Source organism: Madurella fahalii (genome assembly GCF_045866475.1).
Source record: "Madurella fahalii IFM 68171 DNA, scaffold_3, whole genome shotgun sequence".
NCBI classification, from domain to species: Eukaryota; Fungi; Ascomycota; class Sordariomycetes; order Sordariales; genus Madurella; species Madurella fahalii.
Window position 1 is genome coordinate 1,317,185 of NW_027263973.1, and position 21,673 is coordinate 1,338,857.

General features: G+C 56.0%; 6 protein-coding genes and 1 non-coding gene across 7 annotated transcripts; 3 read left to right on the forward strand and 4 right to left on the reverse strand.

The window, feature by feature from the left end:
- Positions 1 to 21: 21 nt before the first annotated feature.
- Positions 22 to 310, forward strand: MFIFM68171_05873 (uncharacterized protein; the record flags this gene model as incomplete). The annotated part of the gene is made up of 2 exons (XM_071061293.1): positions 22 to 131; positions 193 to 310. 2 exons carry the CDS (start codon positions 22 to 24, stop codon positions 308 to 310), a joined length of 228 nt encoding a protein of 75 aa, XP_070917394.1.
- A 91-nt stretch (positions 311 to 401) lies between these two features.
- On the reverse strand, positions 402 to 1,894 carry MFIFM68171_05874 (uncharacterized protein; the record flags this gene model as incomplete). The annotated part of the gene is made up of 4 exons (XM_071061294.1): positions 402 to 743; positions 815 to 1,142; positions 1,206 to 1,696; positions 1,859 to 1,894. 4 exons carry the CDS (start codon positions 1,892 to 1,894, stop codon positions 402 to 404), a joined length of 1,197 nt encoding a protein of 398 aa, XP_070917395.1.
- A 2,285-nt stretch (positions 1,895 to 4,179) lies between these two features.
- Positions 4,180 to 7,831, reverse strand: MFIFM68171_05875 (uncharacterized protein; the record flags this gene model as incomplete). The annotated part of the gene is made up of 2 exons (XM_071061295.1): positions 4,180 to 7,511; positions 7,561 to 7,831. 2 exons carry the CDS (start codon positions 7,829 to 7,831, stop codon positions 4,180 to 4,182), a joined length of 3,603 nt encoding a protein of 1,200 aa, XP_070917396.1.
- A 3,826-nt stretch (positions 7,832 to 11,657) lies between these two features.
- AHA1 (Co-chaperone) lies at positions 11,658 to 12,868 on the forward strand (the record flags this gene model as incomplete). The annotated part of the gene is made up of 4 exons (XM_071061296.1): positions 11,658 to 11,880; positions 11,992 to 12,074; positions 12,140 to 12,795; positions 12,850 to 12,868. The coding sequence occupies 4 exons, from the start codon at positions 11,658 to 11,660 to the stop codon at positions 12,866 to 12,868; spliced, it is 981 nt and encodes a 326-aa protein (XP_070917397.1).
- Positions 12,869 to 13,353: 485 nt separating this feature from the next.
- On the forward strand, positions 13,354 to 14,473 carry MFIFM68171_05877 (Putative hydrolase, carbon-nitrogen family; the record flags this gene model as incomplete). Its single annotated transcript, XM_071061297.1, has 2 exons — positions 13,354 to 13,398; positions 13,535 to 14,473. The coding sequence occupies 2 exons, from the start codon at positions 13,354 to 13,356 to the stop codon at positions 14,471 to 14,473; spliced, it is 984 nt and encodes a 327-aa protein (XP_070917398.1).
- Positions 14,474 to 16,195: 1,722 nt separating this feature from the next.
- MFIFM68171_t95 lies at positions 16,196 to 16,277 on the reverse strand. The gene has a single exon. It is a non-coding gene; the product is annotated as a tRNA-Ser (tRNA).
- A 1,589-nt stretch (positions 16,278 to 17,866) lies between these two features.
- On the reverse strand, positions 17,867 to 19,753 carry MFIFM68171_05878 (Cytochrome P450 monooxygenase andK; the record flags this gene model as incomplete). Its single annotated transcript, XM_071061298.1, has 4 exons — positions 17,867 to 17,992; positions 18,114 to 18,956; positions 19,033 to 19,395; positions 19,448 to 19,753. 4 exons carry the CDS (start codon positions 19,751 to 19,753, stop codon positions 17,867 to 17,869), a joined length of 1,638 nt encoding a protein of 545 aa, XP_070917399.1.
- Positions 19,754 to 21,673: the final 1,920 nt, after the last annotated feature.

The following is a 21,673-nucleotide window of genomic DNA, read 5'->3' on the forward strand; positions in this document are numbered from 1 at the left end:
ACCATCCCGCTGGGCTTCGCTATGCTGGTTGCGTTCCTGTGGTGGGAAAGCCGGGCGAGGCAGCCCATCATCCCTGTGCGCTTGCTTCTTGACCGGACTGTGCTCAATGCCTGCATAACCAGTTTGCTCAGGTATGTCTCCCGCTTGGGCGGGTGATCATGATCAAGCCGAACTGGCACTGACAGGGACTAGCACCATGGTCGTGATGATGACCATGTATTACATCCCGTTATATCTCCAAGCGCTCGGCCACTCAGCCACCCAGGCCGGCCTTCGCATCCTAGCCTCATCCGTCGGTGTATCGTTCTAATCCATCGGCTGCGGCCTGATCATGAAGAAGACGGGCAAGTATGTCGGGCTCCGCATGGTTGTTCTCATCATCTGCACTGCCGCCATGTCCCTCACGGCGACCGAAATACCGGATCTCGGAAGACGAGATGCTCCGGGTACTTTGCGATCAAGAACACGGCGTCCTGCAACAGGACGTCTCGCAGCCAGTGTAGCAGCTCGATGAACGCGCCGATAGCCTTATCGTCGGCCTCGAAATCGCGCCAGCGATCTAGTTGCGGCCATCTCTGCGAGCGTAACCACGGCTCTGGCCGCACTGTTGCCCTCGGTACGTGATAACTACCAGCCCACGCAGGCTCAAAGTCCGCCGTGGCGCGCATGAACTCGAACGGCAGCGTAGTTATATAACAGCCGGTTATCTGGTCGCCGTTCTCCCACCGGCCGGCGCGTCGGATCTGACTTGACCATGCGGTAGTTAATTAGTAACATCCCAGGCCTCTTAAGCTAGTAATGGCCACCACCTTACCTGCGTATCTGCTACCCCTGCCATATCGGCATTTTGCGCCGCTGCTACCCTCGGCGCGTGGGTGGCCTTGCTCGTGTGGATGCCGCACATGCTATAGATGTCTAAGGCCCACTTGTGAGCTGTCGAGGAGGACAGCGGCCCTGTGCAATCCGCCTTACTCCGGCGTAGGACCTTCGTCTGAACACCACCACCACCCGCCTCCGTCGTCTTGACGCCTTCTTTCGGCAAATCCGGACAAAAGCAGTCGGCTAGCTCGAGATGTAGCATGTTGCTCGACCGCAAGAGCATGTGGTTGCCGAAAAGGAAGTCGACGTTCGTCCGGAAACCGCTGTTTACATCGCCAAAACGTCATGCCGCCGCCGTGTGCTCGGGGATCTTTGCCGGCAAATACCCGTCCTTGATGGTGTTGAGGATCCCGTCCGCCCACTCTTTTCGGCTCCGGCAAGCGGCTTCGCGGAGGATATGCCGCATGAGCGCCTTCTTTGCGAGGCCGTTAGGGTGCGGAGCCGGGTTCTCGCCTCTCGTCTTTTGTTGTGCATAGAGGTTGATAATGGCGCTGCAGTACAGCCGTACGGTGCTGTACTGCAGTTTGAGCGCGGAGGTGCCGACGGCTGAGTCCGACTCCGTCTCTGACTCCGTCTCTGACTCCGTCTCTGACTCCGGATCTTTGGCCGGACCCCTACTGACGATAATCACGTCGGCTGCCCCGGTTGACGACGGGCTCTCCCTCTTCTGCCTCTTTAGCTTCCTTTCCGCCCTGAGCTGTTGCGTCTCGGCCCTGCGACGTTTGCCGCGTTTCGGAGTGCGGGAGGCGATCTCCTCGTCAAGAAAGAGCACCGGCTTGCCCTCGTCAACAAGGTGGCCGGGCAGGGCTCTGCCCACCTAATACTGCGCTGCAATATGCAGCAATGGGAGGCTGGTTGGAAGTTGCACGCAGGTTGCTCCGCGCTGGTGCTAGCGCTAACGCTGCTGGAGCTGAGGAGATAAATCTCAGCCGGACAGCCCTCGAAGGTGCTGCAGATTTCGGCCGCCTTGAAATGGTACACCTTCTCGTGAGGAGGGGTCAAGCATGGAGGGCATCTATCAAGACCAATATGTCCGAGCGGTGCGAAAAAGCACGGCCACCACGCTGTGGCCAAGCTCATCGAGTCAGTACGCCGTAGCCGGACCAAGTGCAGTGACTGTGACTGCAATAGTGACTATTTATCCGGCTTTGAGTCGGTCAGCGATAAAGATGGGTCGGGAAGTGAGCCAACAGACGGAGGTGGCGAAGAACGAGACGTGCGAAGAGCCACTTCCACCCCGGCTGAGGCTTTTGTGGGGGAAAGCCAGATACCACACGAACTCATGGCAACAGAACGTGGAATTGCTATGAGAAAAGAACAGATGCCGTCCTAGGAAAATGACATGACTAATGTGGTACTACGTAATGAGATTGATGCGGAGCTACGGAGCCCCGAGAACACAATCATCATTGGGGGGCTGGAACTACGTGTTGAGAAAACCGAGGGTCGAATCCGTCTTGACAACTCTTGGTTCATTGAATCCGATGCGCCCCCCTGCAACGGATTTAGAATCCGACGGCCGGGAACTATGGCTTGACGGACCCAATGGTCAAGGTAATGATATGGCCGGATTCAATATGTCGTATGCTCATATGGATGGGTTTTCCTGGAATTAGTGCTAAATAGGGCAAACTGGGCTTTCTCCCCTACTTCAAGAAACGCTATCAAGGTGCAAACTCAGGGCGTAGCTTATGAGTTTTAGCAGGGAGGTATATAGCGGATCTAACCCTAATTGTGTGAGGATCAAGGGATCCCAGAGCTGGGAGACTAGAATGATAAGATGCAAGCAACGTACGAGAAGGCAGGACGCCATAATTGTTGCGTTGAACTTTGGCCGTTTTCAGGATAAGCTTGCTTCCCACATTCATTATCCCTCACTTTATCCTCCATAACTTCTCTTCGCCTACGGATTGCTAGCGCTACAGTTATACTCTTATTGTACTAATTCTATTTATATATTAGATATTTATAACGAATCTGATCAGCCTAATACTTTCACTTATCGATTAGTTATCGTTACGCCCTGCATTTTGATAGCAGCCCTTCTGGCTGCCAAGAGAGTTGCCTGATCTTATAACACGATACCTTTTTTGTTTTTAATCCCGAAAGACTACCGTATTCTTAGCAGTACTTATCGCTAAGTTTATAGAAAGTTCCCTTATTCTCGTTTAACTTCTTGTACTATTTAATAAAATACTACCAAGGAAACGAAACTCGAATTTTGCTTATTACTCCACATCCTTTGTATAAATATTTCCAAGAACAGTATCATTGAAATGGCGCAGAAACACACATCTACACTCACATATTCATTAAAACAAGGGAGGGTGAAGACGGCCAGTAGCTAGACAGACATGGCAGACATAACAGACAGGACGGACAAGGCCAGGCAACTACAACGGCAGGTTCCTACAGCCTAGACTAGGTCAAAATAATATATTGAGTTGGGGGGAACTGTCCCCAGAGTCTTGGGCTCTCTGATCAGAGCTCGTCTATTTTTATTCTATTTTGCACCGTAAGTAGGGCTGTCTAGGTTATAGATCCTTAGACAAGATACACATTCTACACCTTTTCCTACACTTGTTGCAAACTCAACTTGGCAGCTCTTACCTGCAAAGTAGTCTCCCTCTAATTAGGAGGAGTTTTATCTGCACATGTTGTTTCAGCTTTGTCCGGGCTACAGGAACCTACTGTTGTGGCTGCCTAGCCTTGTATATCCTATCTGTCTTGTCTGTCCGGCCGTAGGCCCTCTTTGCCTTTCCCCTTGTTTTGATAGGTATGTGGGTGTAGATACTACCCATGACAAAGGCAACCATTGGGTTTTCGATTAACATGTCATAAATGGGTGTTATTGTTAGCCAAAAAATTTGTTACTGGGCGGTTGATTCTAAACTCACTATACTATGGGGTATATAGCTACCTAGTAGGTTTAACACCAGGCGATTAAGCGGTGCAAATCCCGCACTCGCCACCAACATCCTTATAATCCTGACTTAGCCGCCAGCCGATTACCTCTATATATCGTTGATCTTGCCCTGTCCTTCTGGGGCTGGGAGGCGCAAAGCCTGCGCAAAGCCACGTGTCAGATAGACTGCTGGCGGGCGCTGCGGCCAAAATTTGTTTTGAACCTGGCGCAAACTCGCCATGAAATAGGCGTTTGCGGAACAAGCTCAACTCTCGAGATGAGAGCCACAATCATCATCCAACAAAGCCCCTTTCTTTCTCCAGTACCAGAAACAGAAAGAATATGTTGCAAGAATGCGAAAAAAACAACTCTCACAGCTTTGTAAAAGCGTCAGATCAAACACCACCTACACCTCCTTCCTCAAAACTCTCGTCCCACCCCCCGGTCTCAAGCAACCAACCCCCCACCCGCTCCTTCACCCCACCCACCGTCTCGCCCAGGGCACTATTCCACTGATCTTGGACGACCCTAACCTTCTCCTTCAGGTCATCCGTCAGCCGCCTGCCCTCCTGCGCCCTCATCTCCGCGACCCTCGCCGGGTCCCGCCCGTCACTCTCCATGACCTTCGCCTTGGCCGAGACGCACGCCTCCTTGACCTCGTGGAGCAGGCACAGCAGGTTCGTCTGGCTCTCGATGAACTGGTAGGTGCTCTTCTCGGCGTGCAGCAGCAGGCTGAAGAGGTACTGTAGCGGGTGGTCGACGTAGCTGGGGTTCTCGGCGAACTCGGCGGCGGGGATCTGCACTAGGAACCCGTCGAGGTCACCCGCGGGGATCTTGTCGAGCAGCCTCTTGAGCGGCGGCGCAATGTCCCAGAAGGCGTTGAGCTGAACCTCGACGCCGCGGGAGACCGTCTCCTCGACCACGTCCCGGAACTCCTGCGTGCGGTGAAGGACTTCTTCGGAGAAGGCCAGGGCGCGCTTGGCTGCGTCTTCGACGAAGAAGGCTTTGGCTGAGGTGATCTTGTCGTCCTGGTTGGCGAGGCGGTAGGGGACCAGGACCATGTCACGGTAGCGATCGTTGCGGTCCGAGAGGAGGTCGTAGAGGCAGCGGTGGAGCGCCTCGCGCGCCTCAAAGATCCATTTGAGGAGGGTGAGTTTCTCGAGGAGTTCGGGCTGCTCGTCGCCTTCCTCCTGAGGGAGGTTGGGGTTTGACTCGTGCGTCTCGTCAAAGAGCCGGCTGCGGAGGGAGTCGAAGAGTTCGGTGGCCTTGGTGATTCGGCTTTGGAGGATCTCGTTGACAGGCATGACGACGGCTGTTTGGAAGTCGTCAAAGTCTTTCTTTTCGAGTTCCCTCACCCTGGCGTGCTCGTCTGCCGTGGCGTCAGCTTCGATGGCTGCCGCCTCGGCATACCCGATAGCGCCACTAGAGATCTCTTGCTGTAGGTTCTGTCGGAGAGCCTGGCGGCGGTGTTTTGCTGCCTCGGCGGCCTCAGCCCGGATCTTCGCGCTCGCTTGCTTAAAGCGCTCCTTGATACCATCGATCTCGGTCATATCGCTGATTGCGCGCACAGCGCTGCGTGTCTGTGCCAGCTCGGGGTGGTTGTTGTTAACAGCGGGGTGGTGCCGTGGGTACGGCGGCGGCAGCGTCACTAGGCGCGAGACGTCAAGGTGTTCAGGATTCGGTGTGTTCGGTGTCGATGCCGACGCGAGCGAGTTGCGTGAGAGGGGTTGCGGCGTGGCCGACTGGTCTTGATCATGCCATCCAGTCTTCTCTGTCGGATATCCTCCAGAGGTACGCTTGCTCGACCCAACGCCCGGAGAGGGGTGCGGCTCGTCGATCCACTGCAGAGCCTCGCGGGCCTCCTTGGGAACGCCCATGTACTTTGACTCCCGCTTCGACCTCTCTATCCTCGCCGAGGGGGCACCACTAGAGTCGGCCTCCCACCAGCGGCTCGCCGGCCGCCCACGCGAGTCCTCTTCATCCACTGCGTCGCTGACGCTCATGCTCAAGATGGGCGACAAGGATGGCATATAGTTCGACGACTGCCAGTTTTGGTTGGCTGATGCCCCGGGCGACGACGCTACTTGTTGGCTGGACGCGGTCGGGGTCGAGGCGGACGCGCCATGGTTTCCGCCGAAAGCAGACCCAACAGATCCACGGTGTGATCTAGGCTCGGACGACTGAGGGGTTAGTTCCACGGTCCCGCTTGTGGCCGAGTTCATCGATTCCCTTCTAGAGGGCATCGGCCGGAACAAGTCGCGCGTGAGGTCGAGTATCTCAGACCCCATGGCCCCTATAGCCGCCCCGTACCGCTCCCGCCGTATCCTCGACTCGCTAACAAAGAATTCGGCAAACAAGCGAACGCGTTCGGCGTCATTGGGAGCGGCCGCCTCCCGCTGTGCAAATGCCGTAAAGCGTTCGACAGTCCCCCGGGCGAATTGATCGATGCTCTGAGTAATGACTGTGTGCCTATTTAATGATAGTGAAGGGGAGAGTGGAGCCGATAGGGGAACGTCTGGGCCCAGACCCCGATGTGAGGAAGAAGATCGGCTCCCGGTTGGGGGCGTCGGCAGAGCCTTCGGGGCAATCGCCTGGTGGTTATCTTGGTGCTTCTGTACGTTTGGTGATAGCCTCGTGGGAGTCACCTGCCCTGGGAGGACTTGCGTCGAACCTGTAGCCCGTGGTGTCCTTGATGATTCCTGCCCATTTTCCTGCGAATCAGACGTCCCGGGAGTCGCGCTGGTTCCAGCCGTTCGGGACGTCCCCCGACCGATAGTTAGGCGCCGCTGTAATCCAGCCGGGCCAGGGATAACAATATCGGATAGAGGCTGTGGTCCCGCTGATGCATCGATCGAGCCGCGGACGCTCCCCCTTGTCCGGCTCTCACTTCGCCGCTCTAGAAGCGTCTTCTCACCCCGGACGGCTGGGCTCCTCGTCAAACCGCCGGAACTCGTCGAAGATGCGCCGGATTCAGGTGGCTGGCCGACGCTCGAGCCTCCAACATCTGATGGCTCGACACCTTCGGCAGGTGCAATAGTCGACGGCTCCGAGCTCGTTGCGGGGCCTGGCATGTTATCGCCCTCTCTCCAATTTGCTGGTGTTTGGGGAACCGGTCCCAGTGCAGAGACGCCGCTTGGGGGCGGTCTTCGGGTCGGTGGTGATATGACTGGGTCGCTTCCCGATGGCATTCGCTGGACACTTTGCGATCTAGCTGCAGATGGTGGCGGCCCCGGTGGTGGGGGGGGGACCGGCATAGAGGGATCCCACCGGACTTGGGACGAAGACCGCGATCTTGCCGATGTTGGTGTCGCAACGGCAGGGGTTGAGACTGCCCGCCGTGCGCCCGGCGCCAGACCTTGAGACGCATCGGAATCGGTTCGCTGTGGTATCTGGAGAGTCAACGGCCCTGGGTGACCCGGAACTCCTCGCGACATCAGACTGAAGGGTCGGGATGGCTGGGCTTGCTCCCCGGGCGGACTTGTTTGTTCGGGCTCTCGCCGTCTTCCCAACGATGGTAAGCCAAACCGTCTCTCACGCGAAGCGCCTCTCGCGCCAGGAGGGGGAGGGAAAGAGGTGTTTGCCACGGGGGGCTCGGTAGCCACTCTTTGAACTGGTGGAGGTGGCGCTCTGGCGACGGACACATTGGCCATGGGCGTCTGGTCGAACACCATGCTCATCGGCCGTCCGCTCCGGGGAGGCGAGTAGGGTGGAGGAGGCGGCGGTGATACTACCTACTCGTCAGCCAAACAGCGTTGAGACGGTGCGCCGGAACTTACTTTGGGGTTCCTGGAACGATTGGGCCGGCTGGCCGTGTGGTATCCGTTCGGGCCCGGGTCCGGCAATCGGCGACGAGATCCATTCTTGCGGGTTATAGGGCTGGATGGCGCTCAGGGGAGTCTGGCCGGATGAGAAGGCGCCGTGAGAACTCACAGACATGGCTGACAATGGCGTGTTCGGATTGTGGCCGTGGTAGACGCCCAGCGACGCCGTCAATAACGGGTTCAGCCCAGCGCGGAGCCGCGCAGTGGGATCTCGTGAAGAACTCATCGTGCCCGGCGATTAGATGTCTTTGTCTTCGCGGTCAACCCAACCACACTGAAGCCCTGCAGAAACAGGACCGACTTCCTTCCAACCCCTCACTCCTGCGTCGGCGAAACCTGGAAGGGGGGGGAGGGGCTTGAGATGTTTCACGATCTCCTGGCCGTCTCAAGCCGACACCACAAGAGAAGGCCCCGTCGGCGCCGTCACCACTCCATTCACAGGTATTGCGGGTTGCCGGGTCGCCAGTCACGTCGCGGCATCACAAAAGACCTTCCACGGCGATTTTATGTTCGAACAGGTATACCCGAACCACGGCCGTCGGTTCCGGAGTAAGGCTGCGGCGTGAGGGGAGATGTAGGCTGCAGCAGGCGTTGAGCAGCAAGTCGCACGGGGGTGGTCCGAGAGCGGGATGCGCGGTGGGAGCGTTGCAGGAGATAAAAAGACGGATCGCTCCAGGCCCGACAGGGAAACCGATAATAGGCTATGGTGCAACCCACCAGCACCCTGGCCGGCCCTGGTGCGAGAAGTCGAACCTGCATTGAAAAGCGGGAGCCCGCCTCCCGCTGTGGACTGGCCTGGTGCGAGAGCTTGGCGATTTGCAGGTGCTTTCCGAGACGGGCCTCGTTTCCCAGAGGGGTTCTGCTCCGAGAGCGACTCTGGCTGGGCCGGCCAAGCTGCCCTGCAACGGTGCAATCTATCCACGAGACACACTACCGTGGCCCGCCCGTAGTGTCCACTACGCGTGCAGCCGAAAGTGGCACGGCGATATCAAGAGCGGGTACGTGTCTCCAGGCTGTACGACTCCGACTGCTTTGCTGCCCTTATCCGATGGGTGCTCGCAGTGATCATCCAGCCACGGGATGCGTGCTGCGGCAAGACACGGACACGCGGGAAGCCCTCGGCTGACCCGCTGGCTTGGTGATAGCGACTCTGGCAGGGAGCAGAGCGTTCCTGCGGCTGGTGGCTGATCAGATGCAAAGAAGCCATCAGCTCCCCGCTGCCGGCTTCTCGGCCAGTGCATAGCGGACATTCAACGGCCGGGCATGGTCCTTGGCCCTGCACCGACAGGGCGATGGTGGCGAGCCTGGACTTGAACCGAAGGAGAGCAGGATGGACGAGAGGGTCGGTCAACCACACGACCCGGCAAGAGGCGCGATTGTGATTGGATTGTTGCTGAGAACGAGTGCCGACAATCTATTCTTGGTTCTGGGCAAAATTCAAGGGGCCTCCCAGTGATTCGCCAGAATCTGTGCATTTAGCTGTGATGGGTGCTGTCGGCGCTTAACGTTAAACCCCCCGCCCCATCCCCCGTCCATGATTCGATTGCTGCTCTCTCGGTGCATTAGCGAATGGCACACACTTCCTCAAGCGTGCTAGCGTCCCGTCTCGGGACTTGCAATCGAATCCCTTATGCGACATCACGCATTTACAGAATATGTTGCCCCAGTGCTAAAAAGGTGCCTTCCGCGATATGCCACTAACAGGCGCCCAGTCTGGTTCAGTCAGGTTGCGTTATCCCACCACCCATATGTCCCGGCCTCGACCAGACGGCAAGACAGCTGAGCATTTTCTTGTCTGCTGCGGGTCCGCTGCGTTTGATCCGTCTTAGGCCCTTGTATCAGCGATTCTAGGCCCGCATCACGTATCCTTGGTATCGGTTCTGCTGAATGCGACCTGTCAGGTCTGGGGGCAGAAAAACACGGTTTGACATGGTGTACAGAGCATCGTCGTCAAGCCGCAATGTCAAGAGCAGAGCATATCTCTCTTGGTGTTGGCTGCTACCGAGGCCTTTTGGTTCCTTCGTCACACCGAACCTACGGGCGTTTCGGCCCTCTCCCTCAAGAGTCGAGTCCGGTCTACGGCTAGTTGGGTGGATGTGATGCCGTGCCTGAGTTCAGCTAGCTCCGTGGCAGCTTTTCCCCACATTCTCACCGATACTGGGAAGTCAAGGTGATGGAAGTGATGGGATATTAATAGCGTTGGCGAGTGATGTCGAGTGCGGTTATTGACGCATGCCGTTGCTCCCTATTCGGATATGGCCAAGGTGTTGAGCAAGGCTTTGACTGCTAACATTTTGGGCAGTTGTTTGTTTTACTTTCCTTTCTCCTTGTCTCATAACTTGTTTTGTTCCTCGTTTTATTCCCATTTTCTTTTCTTTTCTTTTCTTCTTCTTTTTCTTCGGCTTTTTTTCTCCTACTTATAGAACCAGCGAGACTGCTAAGAAAATTCAGTGGAGGCGGTATGTTAATAGGGAGCAAGGGAGTCTGCTGATAGCAGCTGTTATTGCCGATTCGCCTTGGACCCTGTGCTCGTGGGGTACACAAGCGAAAGCTTACCGTCGCCGGGTAATTCGCGTCGAGAGCTCGCCGTTGGCTGAGAGCTGACCCTTGGCACCGATCTTTCCCTCCGTCGGAACGGTTGTATACTGGGAATATTGCTGGACACATTTTTGGACCGGAAAAGGAACCTTCCGGCGGCGGCATCCTAACCCCTCCGTTTTTACACAGCGGATTCTGTGCATCGGGGTCGGCCATGGTTTGGGCTTGAGCACATGCTGGACAGTGGCGTATAATCTCAAGCATACAATTTGCGGACAACGCCGCAAGGATGCAGAGTCAGCCGGACGAGCTTTCTGCCCACCGCGGCATGTCGTTAAAACTTTGGCGTGCGGCTCCCCAATCACCCGCACAGGAAGGTAAGGTACCTTGACTCGGGTCTCAGGTTCGCCGGTGTGAGCCCCCAAATGCCCGGGCCTCGTCCGGGGAGGGCACCGGATACGAATCGCCCCAGGCTCTTCGGCCCCCCAAGGGTCCATGCAAGGGATTATAATGGTCGAACGCTCTGAACAAGGCATTCGCTGAGAGTCCAGCAACTAGAGTTGGAGGACTCAGCAATTTATCCGGGGCTAACACCAACGACGCCAACGGCCTCGGTCGTCTTCACATCTCCATGGCTTTTGTGTAAGGGAGAAATCCTATGCCTCCAATTAAAACCGCATTGCAGGCTCTAGCTCCGAGCGGTGACTCTTCGGCTCCTCGGATCAAACCAGTCTCATCGCGCTCCACCGCATGTCCGTACTGCCTATCCCAAATCCAGCCCAATCTCGCTCCGGGCGGCAGTCGGCAATCGCCCCACTTCTGTGAGGTAGAAGTTCGAGCATCGAGAACGCCGTTACTCGATCCCGGGTTTGCCTCTCAAGAGTCGTACAAGGTTTGCAAGAGGGTGCCAATGCTGTTGGAGTGATTGGTTTGACTTGGGTGTTCCTGGCGATCAGCCGAAGCTTCCATGCTTCAATACTGGTCTGGACCCTGGCCTGGCTGGCCGCCTGCAACCAAGGCCTACCACCAAGAATGGCAGTAAACCTAACCCCACCAAAGGCGGTGAGAGTTACTGCCCGCGCACCCCGCCCAACCGGGGCCTGATGAGTTTTCTAGAGCTTTCCAAACAGCTCGCTGACGGTTTCCCATTTCTTTCATCTGGGCGAGGCTCGCCCATATTTCTGGCACTTCCAGCTCGTCTCCTTTGCGGTACTGCAATTTGCGCGACTGTTGATGCCCAAGCCCTTAACTTCAGGTATGTCTGATGTTGCTTTCCCCGTCATACCTTCATTCTTCGCGCCAATTGCTCCCGTGATGATTGTTCAGCTGGCACCAGTCATAGGGCGACTTGTACTCCCTTCCTTTGATGATAAACGCTGCGGTCCACCAGACCATCTCTGATTGAGCACCGATACACTGTCTTGCTGCGATTCGAGCTTTTGGCAAGGCCGCCGCTAACCAACGCAGACCGACTCTAGACTAGACTCCCTCGAACTCAACCAACAGCCGCCAAAATGGTTCTGCACAACCCCAACAACTGGCATTGGGTCAACAAGGATGCGTCGGCGTGGGCGAAGCAGTGGTTCGAAGACAATCTGACCAAGCTGGAGGCCAAAGAGGGGGATGTCACGGCCAAGATCAGCAAGGTCATCAGCATGGACGGAGATGTCGACGTGGCGCAACGAAAGGGCAAAGTCATTACCATTTTTGATGTCAAGTTAACTCTGGAGTATACAGGTACGTATTGCCATAGAATACAATCATCTTGTGCATTGCATTGCGGCACCCGTTCCAGCTCTCCTACCGTCTCTGCTTGTGCAATCGTAGGCTAAAATCTCTGCTGCGCAGGCTCCACTGCCGACGATGACGATGTTTCGGGCACCATCACCGTGCCCGAAGTCTCGCATGAGCTCACAGAGGACGAGTTTGTGGTAGGTTGCGCGTCGCACTCGGCAACGCAATGTTCGCTGTAGCGGCCCACTAAGACTGTCGGCAGTTCGAAATCGACATCTACTCCGATTCCAAGGAGAAGCAGCCAGTCAAGGATCTCGTGCGGGCAAAACTCGTTCCCCAGCTCCGGAGCGAGTTTGTCAAGCTCCCGCCTGCCCTCATCGTCGAGCATGGCAAGGATATCCAGCATGCCCCCGGGTCAAACCCCTCAAGCGGCTTTTCTACCCCCAAGTATCATCCTCCAACCGGCGCTACGGGCAAGGAACCCGCATTGACCTCGACCACGACGGACAGCGTCAGCAGCGTCAACACTACAACGGTGACGGATAACGAGGAGTTCCGTACCACCGCCGAGGAGCTCTACCAGACATTTACGGACCCTCAGCGGCTGGCGGCATTCACGCGTGCGCCGCCTAGGGTGTTTGAGGGTGCCAAGAAGGGAGGAAAGTTTGAGCTGTTTGGCGGCAATGTCTCAGGAGAATATCTAGAGCTGCAAGAGCCGACCAAGATTGTGCAGAGCTGGCGCCTCGACCAGTGGCCGAAGGGCCATTACTCGAGACTGCAGATCGAGTTCGACCAGAACGATATCGACAAGGTCACGGTGATGCGCGTTGAATGGACCGGCGTGCCGATTGGCCAAGAGGAGGTGACAAAGAGGAATTGGCTCGAGTACTACGTCCGAAGCATCAAGAGGACGTTTGGGTGAGTGCCTCGTTTCCCAGCTCGCCACTATTTGCTACTCACACTCTCTTCCAGTTTCGGCACCATTCTGTAGAGGAACAAAAGCATGGTGGGAGACGGCGTTTGGGGGGAACGGGTCTGGTGGGACGGTTATCGATGCATATAGGAATTACGGGTACTTCTGAGCGCAGAATGACTTAGAGACCGAGGACACTCACACAGACGGTCCGGCGATTACGGCGGAACGAGTAAAGTCCAATGAGGAATGACAATAGATGCACCGCAATCTACGTGAGTGTCTCTCTCTTGGTCTAGTCCGTTTTACAAGTGTGAGTCTTTCAGCGGGTATACCAGTTAGAGGCCACCGCAAGACCTTCTGCACCCGGTGATGCTGAGCAAACCGGAAACCCTGGCAAAACACAGCCTCCGGGGCCCACTCGGAGCGGGGTGTCGCTCCGGGGCCGGAAGTACTGGGTCACCCCTCCTCGTTCAAAGAGTGTCGGCTCCCCTGGACATAATTCATCTGGATAGCTTCCGGACCCCTTTTTAAGACAAAAGTTCCGATATCAATCAATAATAATGGCGCCCGTCTATAAGTTCGCTGTGATTCAGCTGCAGCCGAAGGTGAGCTGGTGATGTCATCCTCTGCATTGATACCGTTCAGTGATATGGTTGCTGTTGTATCTTCAACACATTCTACTACTCTTCCAATCTGACTCGTCCCAGTCCTTACTCTCATTCTGCTTACACCTTATCTCAGGATGTCGCCGTCGAAGAGAACTTTGCGAAAGCCGAGTTCTACCTCCGCCAGGCGGCAGCCCAAGGCGCCGACCTCGCCATCCTCCCAGAGTACCACCTCACCTCCTGGTGCCCGGACCACCCCGAGTTCATCTCGGCCTGCAAGGCCTCGATCCCCTACCTCGCCCGGTACCAGGCCCTCGCCCATGAGCTCAACATCAACATCGTCCCCGGGACAATCTGCGAGGTCCACCCAGCCACAGCCACCACGATCCAAAACGACCGGGCCCTCTCGCACGACGCCAACAGAGACCCCCAGACCCTGATCGAGATCCGCAACATGGCCTACTGGATCTCCCCGCATGGCGCCCTGCTGGGGAACTACCAGAAGAAGAACCTCTGGCACACCGAGCGGCCCCACCTGACCGCGGGGACCGCCCAGACCCCGCACACGGCCTTCGACACCCCCTTCCTCCGCGGCGACGACGGCGGCGACGACGACGACCATCGCCGCCGCCGCCGGCCCCTCCGCGCGGGCTTGCTCATCTGCTGGGACCTCGCGTTCCCCGAGGCGTTCCGCGCGCTGGTCGCCGACGGCGCCGAGCTGGTCGTCATCCCGTCCTTCTGGCTCGTCAACGGCAGCGACCTGGACGAGACGAGGAAGCGGCTCAACCCCGACTGCGAGGGCTTGTTCCTGCGGAGCGTCCTCGTGGCCAGGGCGTTTGAGAACACGGCGGTGGTGGCCTTCTGTAATACCGGCGGGCTGAGCCAGGTCGTGGTGCCGGTGGAAGGGCCGGCGGGTGGGGGGTGGGAGGGGGGCGTGGATGAGGAGGTGATGAAGGTTATGGAGGTGGATTTTGAGGGCGTCCGGGCCCTCGAGGACGCGTATAAGATCCGCGGCGATATGTTGAATGGTGAGGGCTGGCATTATGGGTATACTCTCTGGAAGGGCGAGGAGTGAGGATGGGGTTGTTGCATCCTCCGTCTTGGACAAGGGCCGCTTGATTGTAGTCCGGTTTGTCACATCCTTTGCTGTATCTAATAGCCTCGGCGGTTTGCACCGCTGTCCTTGAGAACCGCGAAGCCCTTGTCTACGTGCTCATGGGCATAGTGGCTTGGGACACTAGCAGCCGGATGTCCACATCCAACATCGTTAATCGGCCCTACGGACGATGCTTACCGGTCCAAGATATCAGAATTAAGATGCGTATGGGGGGTTCATCTCACAAATCTCCCCGCCTCTTTTCTCAGAACACTATGCTCTTACTTCTTAATGTTGGGTCATGTAATCGGTACATTCAGGCACCCGCAACACATTTCATCAATCGTCCTTTGATCACCATTTCCTCCACTCCTGTACTCACCTGGTATATAACATTGGTAATAGACTGTTTCAATTCAATAATAATTTATTTTTTAGTCATCAGAACATACCAGGATCAGATTGCTGTTGCAAGACCCTGGGCTGGACGGACACAAAGGAAAATTGAGGGAAAATCTTCAGTAGTCCTGAATCCTTACAGGAGTTCAAGGAACTACGAAGATTTACCACGGCCAGTACAAGCACAAGCACAAGTACCGCACCTCTCTCCGGTTCCTCCCGGGGTAATCTTCTCCTTTCCCCGTTCTACCGTAACACCCACCCTAGTCTCACCACCGGCACTCATTCCCTCCATATCCCCCTCCTTCTTACCATCAGATCCGCCCCTCTGCTTTCTCTCACGGGTCTCCCTCTCCATTTCCTTCCGCACCTCCTCGGAGATGACAGAGAAGACAACATAAAAGACAGCCGAGAAAGTGGCAGAAAAGATGGCACACGCAATCAGCGGTACTAGGAACAGTGCTATGGAGAAGGTGGAGCAAAGGAAGATCTCAGGCAAACCGGGTTCCCAGATGCACCCTCGGAGATTAGTAGCAAGGGTATCGACGCTGGTAGTAAAGGCGGCGATGAGGGACGACATCTTGTGAGTTTGGGGTTAGGTTGCTTCCTCGCGGTAGTTCCAGTTGCCGGTGTTGGTGGCGGTAATGATGGTAATGAGTGTCGGCTGGTGTGGTTCTGGGGAGCACAAGGGCGAAGGGAAGGGGGATTTATATACATCCAACCATAGCACCTGGTAGGATGGGCTGCAGCGTAGAGATGTAAAGATGTGGGGAAATAGTCCGGTTGTTCAGGTATCGTGGCCGCTAAGGAGCTGTACAACTGATACAGCGTAGGCGTACACAAAGGAACATCTTTGTTCACATATAGGGTCTGCAGAACGCAACTAGAATTTTTATCGCATAAAATCCGTAGCCCGATATTGAGCTCTGTGGGATTGAAGTTCTGACCTAGCACCATATGTTTGTATGAAATTTGACAGCGTCATGGGGTTAGAGTAGTCTTGCTTTCACAAGAAGCTGCTATCAGACGTGAATAAGACGATTAGATCCGAAAGCTAGCTGATCGCATTACGCCCTAGAGGTAACGAAGGAGAATGAATCCTGGTTTTCTGGTTTTGAGATAGCGTACAATCAAGAGGTAAAGACTATGCGCAAGAAAATTTCTGGTTGCGATACATAAGCACTGTGTAAGGAACAGTTAAACTACGCGAAGCCTCAAGAGCAGAAATTCCAAGATCGATTTTCAACGACATCTCGAAAGAACAAAGGGACAGGTTTCGATAATAGGTTCCAAGAAAAAAATCGACGCGAGCCGGATTTGAACCGACGCCTCCGAAGAGATGAGATTTCGAGTCTCACGCTTTAGACCACTCAGCCATCGCGCCTGATGACCAATCCACTTGCATATTGAACTCATAGAGGCAAGTACCTCTACAACCCACGTCAGGTTGATAGAGTCTTGAAGCACACAGAAACGAACATCAGCAAGTCGGTGGCCGTAAACCAAGGAGGTTGACGTATCTCTTCTAGAGGGCTGCTAACGTGGCGCCGTAGGTTCCAGTTATCATGATAGATACCCAGCCCAGAAAACTGCTAGCAGCTCCCAGTTCCCGAACAGAAACCCAAATACGTGTCTACCACGTCTACTCTTAATACCTGGTTATTGAGCAACGGCCTTTAGTCATTTATGATTTTCTCACTTACGTTTACGCATAAGCACTGATTCGGTATCTGTTTCCCCGACAAAAACCTCACGAATCCTCAGGGATCAAGCCTAGCCAATTCATCCCCCGTCTGTCAAGTATACAAGATCCCGGGGTTGGCCGGGCTCCGTCCAACTCAAACTCTGCTCATTGTTCAATTTGCTCTCGCCTTACCAAACAGACACTCAACGCTACTGCTACCTAGCCGTGTGACCATAGCGCGCTCATGTTCGTACAAGATCTTCTACGGCACCGTTCCCGGCCCCGGGCTCAAGCATGATGCATCCCCACAACTACTAGAGTACTAGCACGAGTCAACCGGGTTAACCGACTCACCCTCAGAACGCACCAGAACGTTCGGTGGATACCGAGGCAGCAGACATTCCTCGTCGTCCTGCGCATACGGTGCAGGCGATGCCTTAGCGCCACGCCCCGCGCCATCTTTGAGCTTCCATTTCATCGTCTCCGGCGCTTGACGCGCATGGCAGCGATGCTCTGCGATGAAGTATACGCCTACGCCGATGAGGCTGACTCCCACGAATACTATGCCGAAGACAAGATAGATACTAGCTGCGTCCCATTCGCCGGCACGGCTTAAGACGGGCATCTCTGTAAGTTCAGTCAGTTAGTGCGGCGTTGGTCTCGTTGTGGTAGCCTTGCCAATTGGGTTCTTGCAAGGGCGTAGGTGTGGCTGCCTGAGCGGTGATGATAGATGGTTCGAGTGGCAGTCGCTGTTGCAATGGGTTATACCTGAGAAATGGAAACAAAGGCCTTTGTTCTTCCTGGAAATACATACGTCTCCTGAGACAATGGTGGGTTGGACAGAGCTAACTCCATCATTGTTAACTGACTGTTGGGGATAAAAGGGACCGGAAAACATGAATGTAGCTTTGCAGCTGTCTAGGGGGCACCATCGAGGAACTTCGAGTTTTGTATGCTTAACAGAGTCAATTCTGCTATCTCTTCCATACCAAAGACATTTCGAAACCGTCTGACCGGTAGCGCGTGAAAACTATCATGGCCAGTGCTGCGCTAACGACTTCCGAGTCCCGGGAGAGCATCACTCTGCTAGGGCTCAATAGCCATGTCGAGAGGCCGAGCTTTGGCAACAAGGCTCGGGGTAAGCTAGAGTGCCTGTAAAAGGGGGAGTAAAGCAAATACAACCGGGTTGTCCCGTAGCCACTTCCCCAGGGTAGGTAAGGAAAATAAGGATATAATTCCAATTGCTCGGTAAATGACACAACCATCTAAGCCAGACAAAACAAAACGCCCTACTTCCCAGCCCCCTTCTCCGGCATGACAATATCCCTCAGCTTAAACCTCGTCACAAAGTTATTTTGCTTAACAAACCAAGCATTCACAATCTCCCACTCTGAGTCCGGGTTGTCAAAAGTAATCTATCATCAAGCCAAATCAGTACCCAGCCAAAACCCCGGGGGGGGGGGGGGGCGGGGGGGGGAGGGGGGCGGGAGAAGAGGGGGAAACAAAGGAAAATGGGAAAAAGACAAGCAAACATACCTCAAACCGCCTCAACATGCTCGGCACCAGCTTATAAATCTCTAGCAGACTGATATTCTTCCCAATACACGTCCTGCTGCCCATCCCAAACTGCAACATGGTGCCATTCCGAGCCTTGACCTTCTCCGGCTCCTCCAGCCACCTCTCGGGCCTATACTCCTCCACATCCTCCCCAAACACCTCCTCATCCCTATGGATCACCCACGCCGAGCACCCCACGATCGTGCCGCCCTTCACCCACCTCCCGGCGATCTCCAACCCGCCCTCGGGCACGATCCGCTCCATGGGCAAGCCGGGCGCGGGATGCAGCCTGAACGCCTCCTTGACGCACGCGTCCAGGTAAGGCAGCGTCTGACTCTCGTGCCAGGTGACCAGGCCCGTCTCGTAGTCGCTGAAGCGGCCCTCGCGGGCGGCGTCGTCAATCTCCCTGCGGAGGCGGGCCAGGGCGCGCGGGGTCTTGAGGAGGTAGTAGAAGACGGCCGAGAGGGAGATGGCGGTGGTCTCGGAGCCGGCAAAGGCCATCGAGACGGCCATGGTCTGGACGAGCGTGTCGGTCATGAACTCGGGGCGGGCCTCGCGCGCGGCGAGGAACTTGGACAGGAGGTCGGGGGACTTGACGACGGGCTTTTCCTTCTCCGAGGTGGGCAGCAGAGGCTCTTTTTCCTTTTCTTTTCTCTCCGTGGCCGTGAGGTCCTTGTTCTCGAGCTCGGGTAGGCGCTCGTTCATGCGGGCCCGCGCGAACTTGGCGACGGGGAAAGTGGCGTCTAAGACGCCCCATTCTGAGAGCTTGAGGTAAATGGGGTTCTTGAGAAAGAAGCGGTCGAGGATGGGAATTTGGCCGATCTGTGGCAAGGAAGTCAGTAAAGTGACATCAGGGGTATAAAAAGAGGGGGTTAGGGGGTTGGGTGGGGGGGCGTACTGGCGCAACATAGAGGAACAGTTTCGTCAGATACGCCACGATCCCGTCAACGTCCTCGTTCTTCTCGATGAACCCGTGCCGCTTGCTGTACGTGATCTCGCCAATGACGTCAAATGCGTAAAATTGTAGCCACCGCGTAAAGTCGCACGCCCGGGGCTTGTCGATATACAGTCGCTCCGTCTGCTTCAGGAAGAGCTTGGTGGTGTTGTCGACGAACGGCTCGTACTGCACCAGCGCCGACATGGCGAAGGCCGAGTTGACGCAGCGGCGGAATTGCATGTGGAAGTCATTGTCGGTGGTGCTAAACAGCGACGGTAAGCTGTGGCCCTTGACCACCGACTGCTGAACCACGTAAAAGTCGGACTGTATACCCGTCAGCGTGGCCCTTCCGCCGGCTGGCTAAGCCCAAACACACCTTGATGAAGCCTTTATTGAGTCCGTAAATGGTCTTCAGCGCCTCTGGATCGGAAAACGAGAGCGTGTTGGGCCCGAGACGGACAACGGGGCCATATTTCCTGTGAAGCGCGATGTGTGACCTCTCGGGCCGCCGCCGATAGACGTCAAAGAACCTCCACCAATCTGTCAGGGAGGCCAGGAACGGCCCCGGATACTTGTTCAGGCCATTGTGATACCGATTCCTCACGAGCCAGGCGAGACCGGCGGCAAGGATCACCAAGGGCCAGTGCTGGCTCAGCACCTGTACTAGCCGGTCTGTAATCATCGCGTCCCAACCAGCCCCAGACTTGATCCGCAAGGGCTCTTCCTTGTTGAAAAGGCTAGGCCGGCCACGTCCGAGGTCCGGGTGTTGAAAGAAAAGGGGTGTGTAGTATTCGTTAGCATGGAGGGCGCAAGGGATGTATGCGAAGCTATTAGTAGGTATAACGGGAACGGTCCCATGAGCGGGTCGCCGCCAATGCCGAGACAGACATGGGGATAAGTTGGGGTAGGGCAACCGAATAACCAGCCGGCAAACGAGGATACAGCGCATCTCGCTCCTTCGGGGCTAATCTATTTCGGTCCCTCGATCTCGAAGGGCAGCAGCAAGTGCTCGAATCCCTGGCTGGTGGCCCTGGTGCAGCACTAGGCGATCCCCGGTGTCCCACACCGCGGGAAGATATTGCATGGCGAGTTAACGCAACCCGGGCTTTGAGCCACTAGTAGCTGGCTGCGTCTTTCCCGGAACCGCGAGCCATGAGGAGATGCCGTGTGCTCCCCCATGACGAGAGACGGGATTGGGGGGCCCCTCGAAAGTCGTCGTAGGATTCACCAAGTTGGCGTCTCCTTTCCGGACCTGGAAAGCTTCGGGCGGACACCGCCTCGTCAGGACAGGCCCAGGTATGATATTGCGGGCACGCCGGTCTCCGCGGATGGGCAAGGTGAGAGCGAGCCGTCACCACCCACGTCATCCGCGCCGCGTATCAGCTTACAATTTCCCAAGTGCTGGGCTGGCAAACATGGGTTGGAACAGTATTGCCGGGGGCACATGGTGGTGGGGCCGTGGAGCCCAGCTGTGTGTGAGGGGGAGGGGCGCCGGGTGTTCACCCTCAATATCCATCGGCAGATGTCAGGTCCAATCGTCCAGCTCAATTGCAACCAATTCTGGATAACCGTACGGCTGGCCACGAGCTTGCGCTGCCTCGGCACGCAGGCTTAAAAGAGGGCGGACCGGCTGGACATTCCCCATATTCCCCATTCTCCACATGGACCTCCCGTCGTTGTTGGACGGCTTGGCGTCCCGTGGGTGGTTGCACCAACAACATGGGATGCTGTCAGGTGGTTGACGCCACGGGGAGGCGGTGTCGCACAGCGCCGTTGCCAGTGACTCGAGAGGGCTGAGTTGTCACGTCAGAGCGTGGTTATCGAACCTTGGACCGTGGCGAGAGTCGGTGGGGGAATGGCAAGGTAGGGCTACCATTACCCCGGAGCGGCCTAGCAGTAGCCAAGGTAAGCTCGCTGAACCGCAATGCTGCTGCGTCTGGATATGTGAGATCCCAATTCCCACGGCATGCCGGGTCCAGAATCATCCGATGTTGATATTGTGCATGACAGGGCAGAACATATGGTAGCATCAGGACGTGCGCCATCCACTAGGCGCACCAAACGACTGCGTGCTTTTGCGTGCTGCACCAACGGCTCAAAGCAGCAAGTGCAGCATCGATGCATATCTCCCCCAAGAGTTCCCAAGCAGGGAAAAACAAAAATTAATAAGAGTCAAGGTGCAGCGCTCGGCAACCCATAAAAGGTCGGCAAGATCATCCGAAGCCTTGCCACCGGACAGGGATAGGGTAACAGGTACTATTTGTGGTTTTTCCCTCTGGTTGCGAGGCACATTCGAAACTGAAGATCTTCGTGGATGGATACTTGAGAACCAAAGCCAGCCGTTTGGTCGGGGCGAGTCGCCGCCGCTAAACCGAAGAAAAAGTAAAACGCCACCTTCTTCCAAGACCCCCCGGTCAGGAACATGTGCCGAAGCCCGTTTGCGCGTGGCGCTAGTCTCGCTGCAATGCTGAGCTCTCACTTTCTTGGAATTTTTCGGCAGATGACAATCCGGCTCGAGAGACAAACGACCTGGGACCTACCGACGGAAGCGAGTGCTTAGTAATGCGGGTAACCTCCTGTTCTTCGCAAACGAGAATACCAC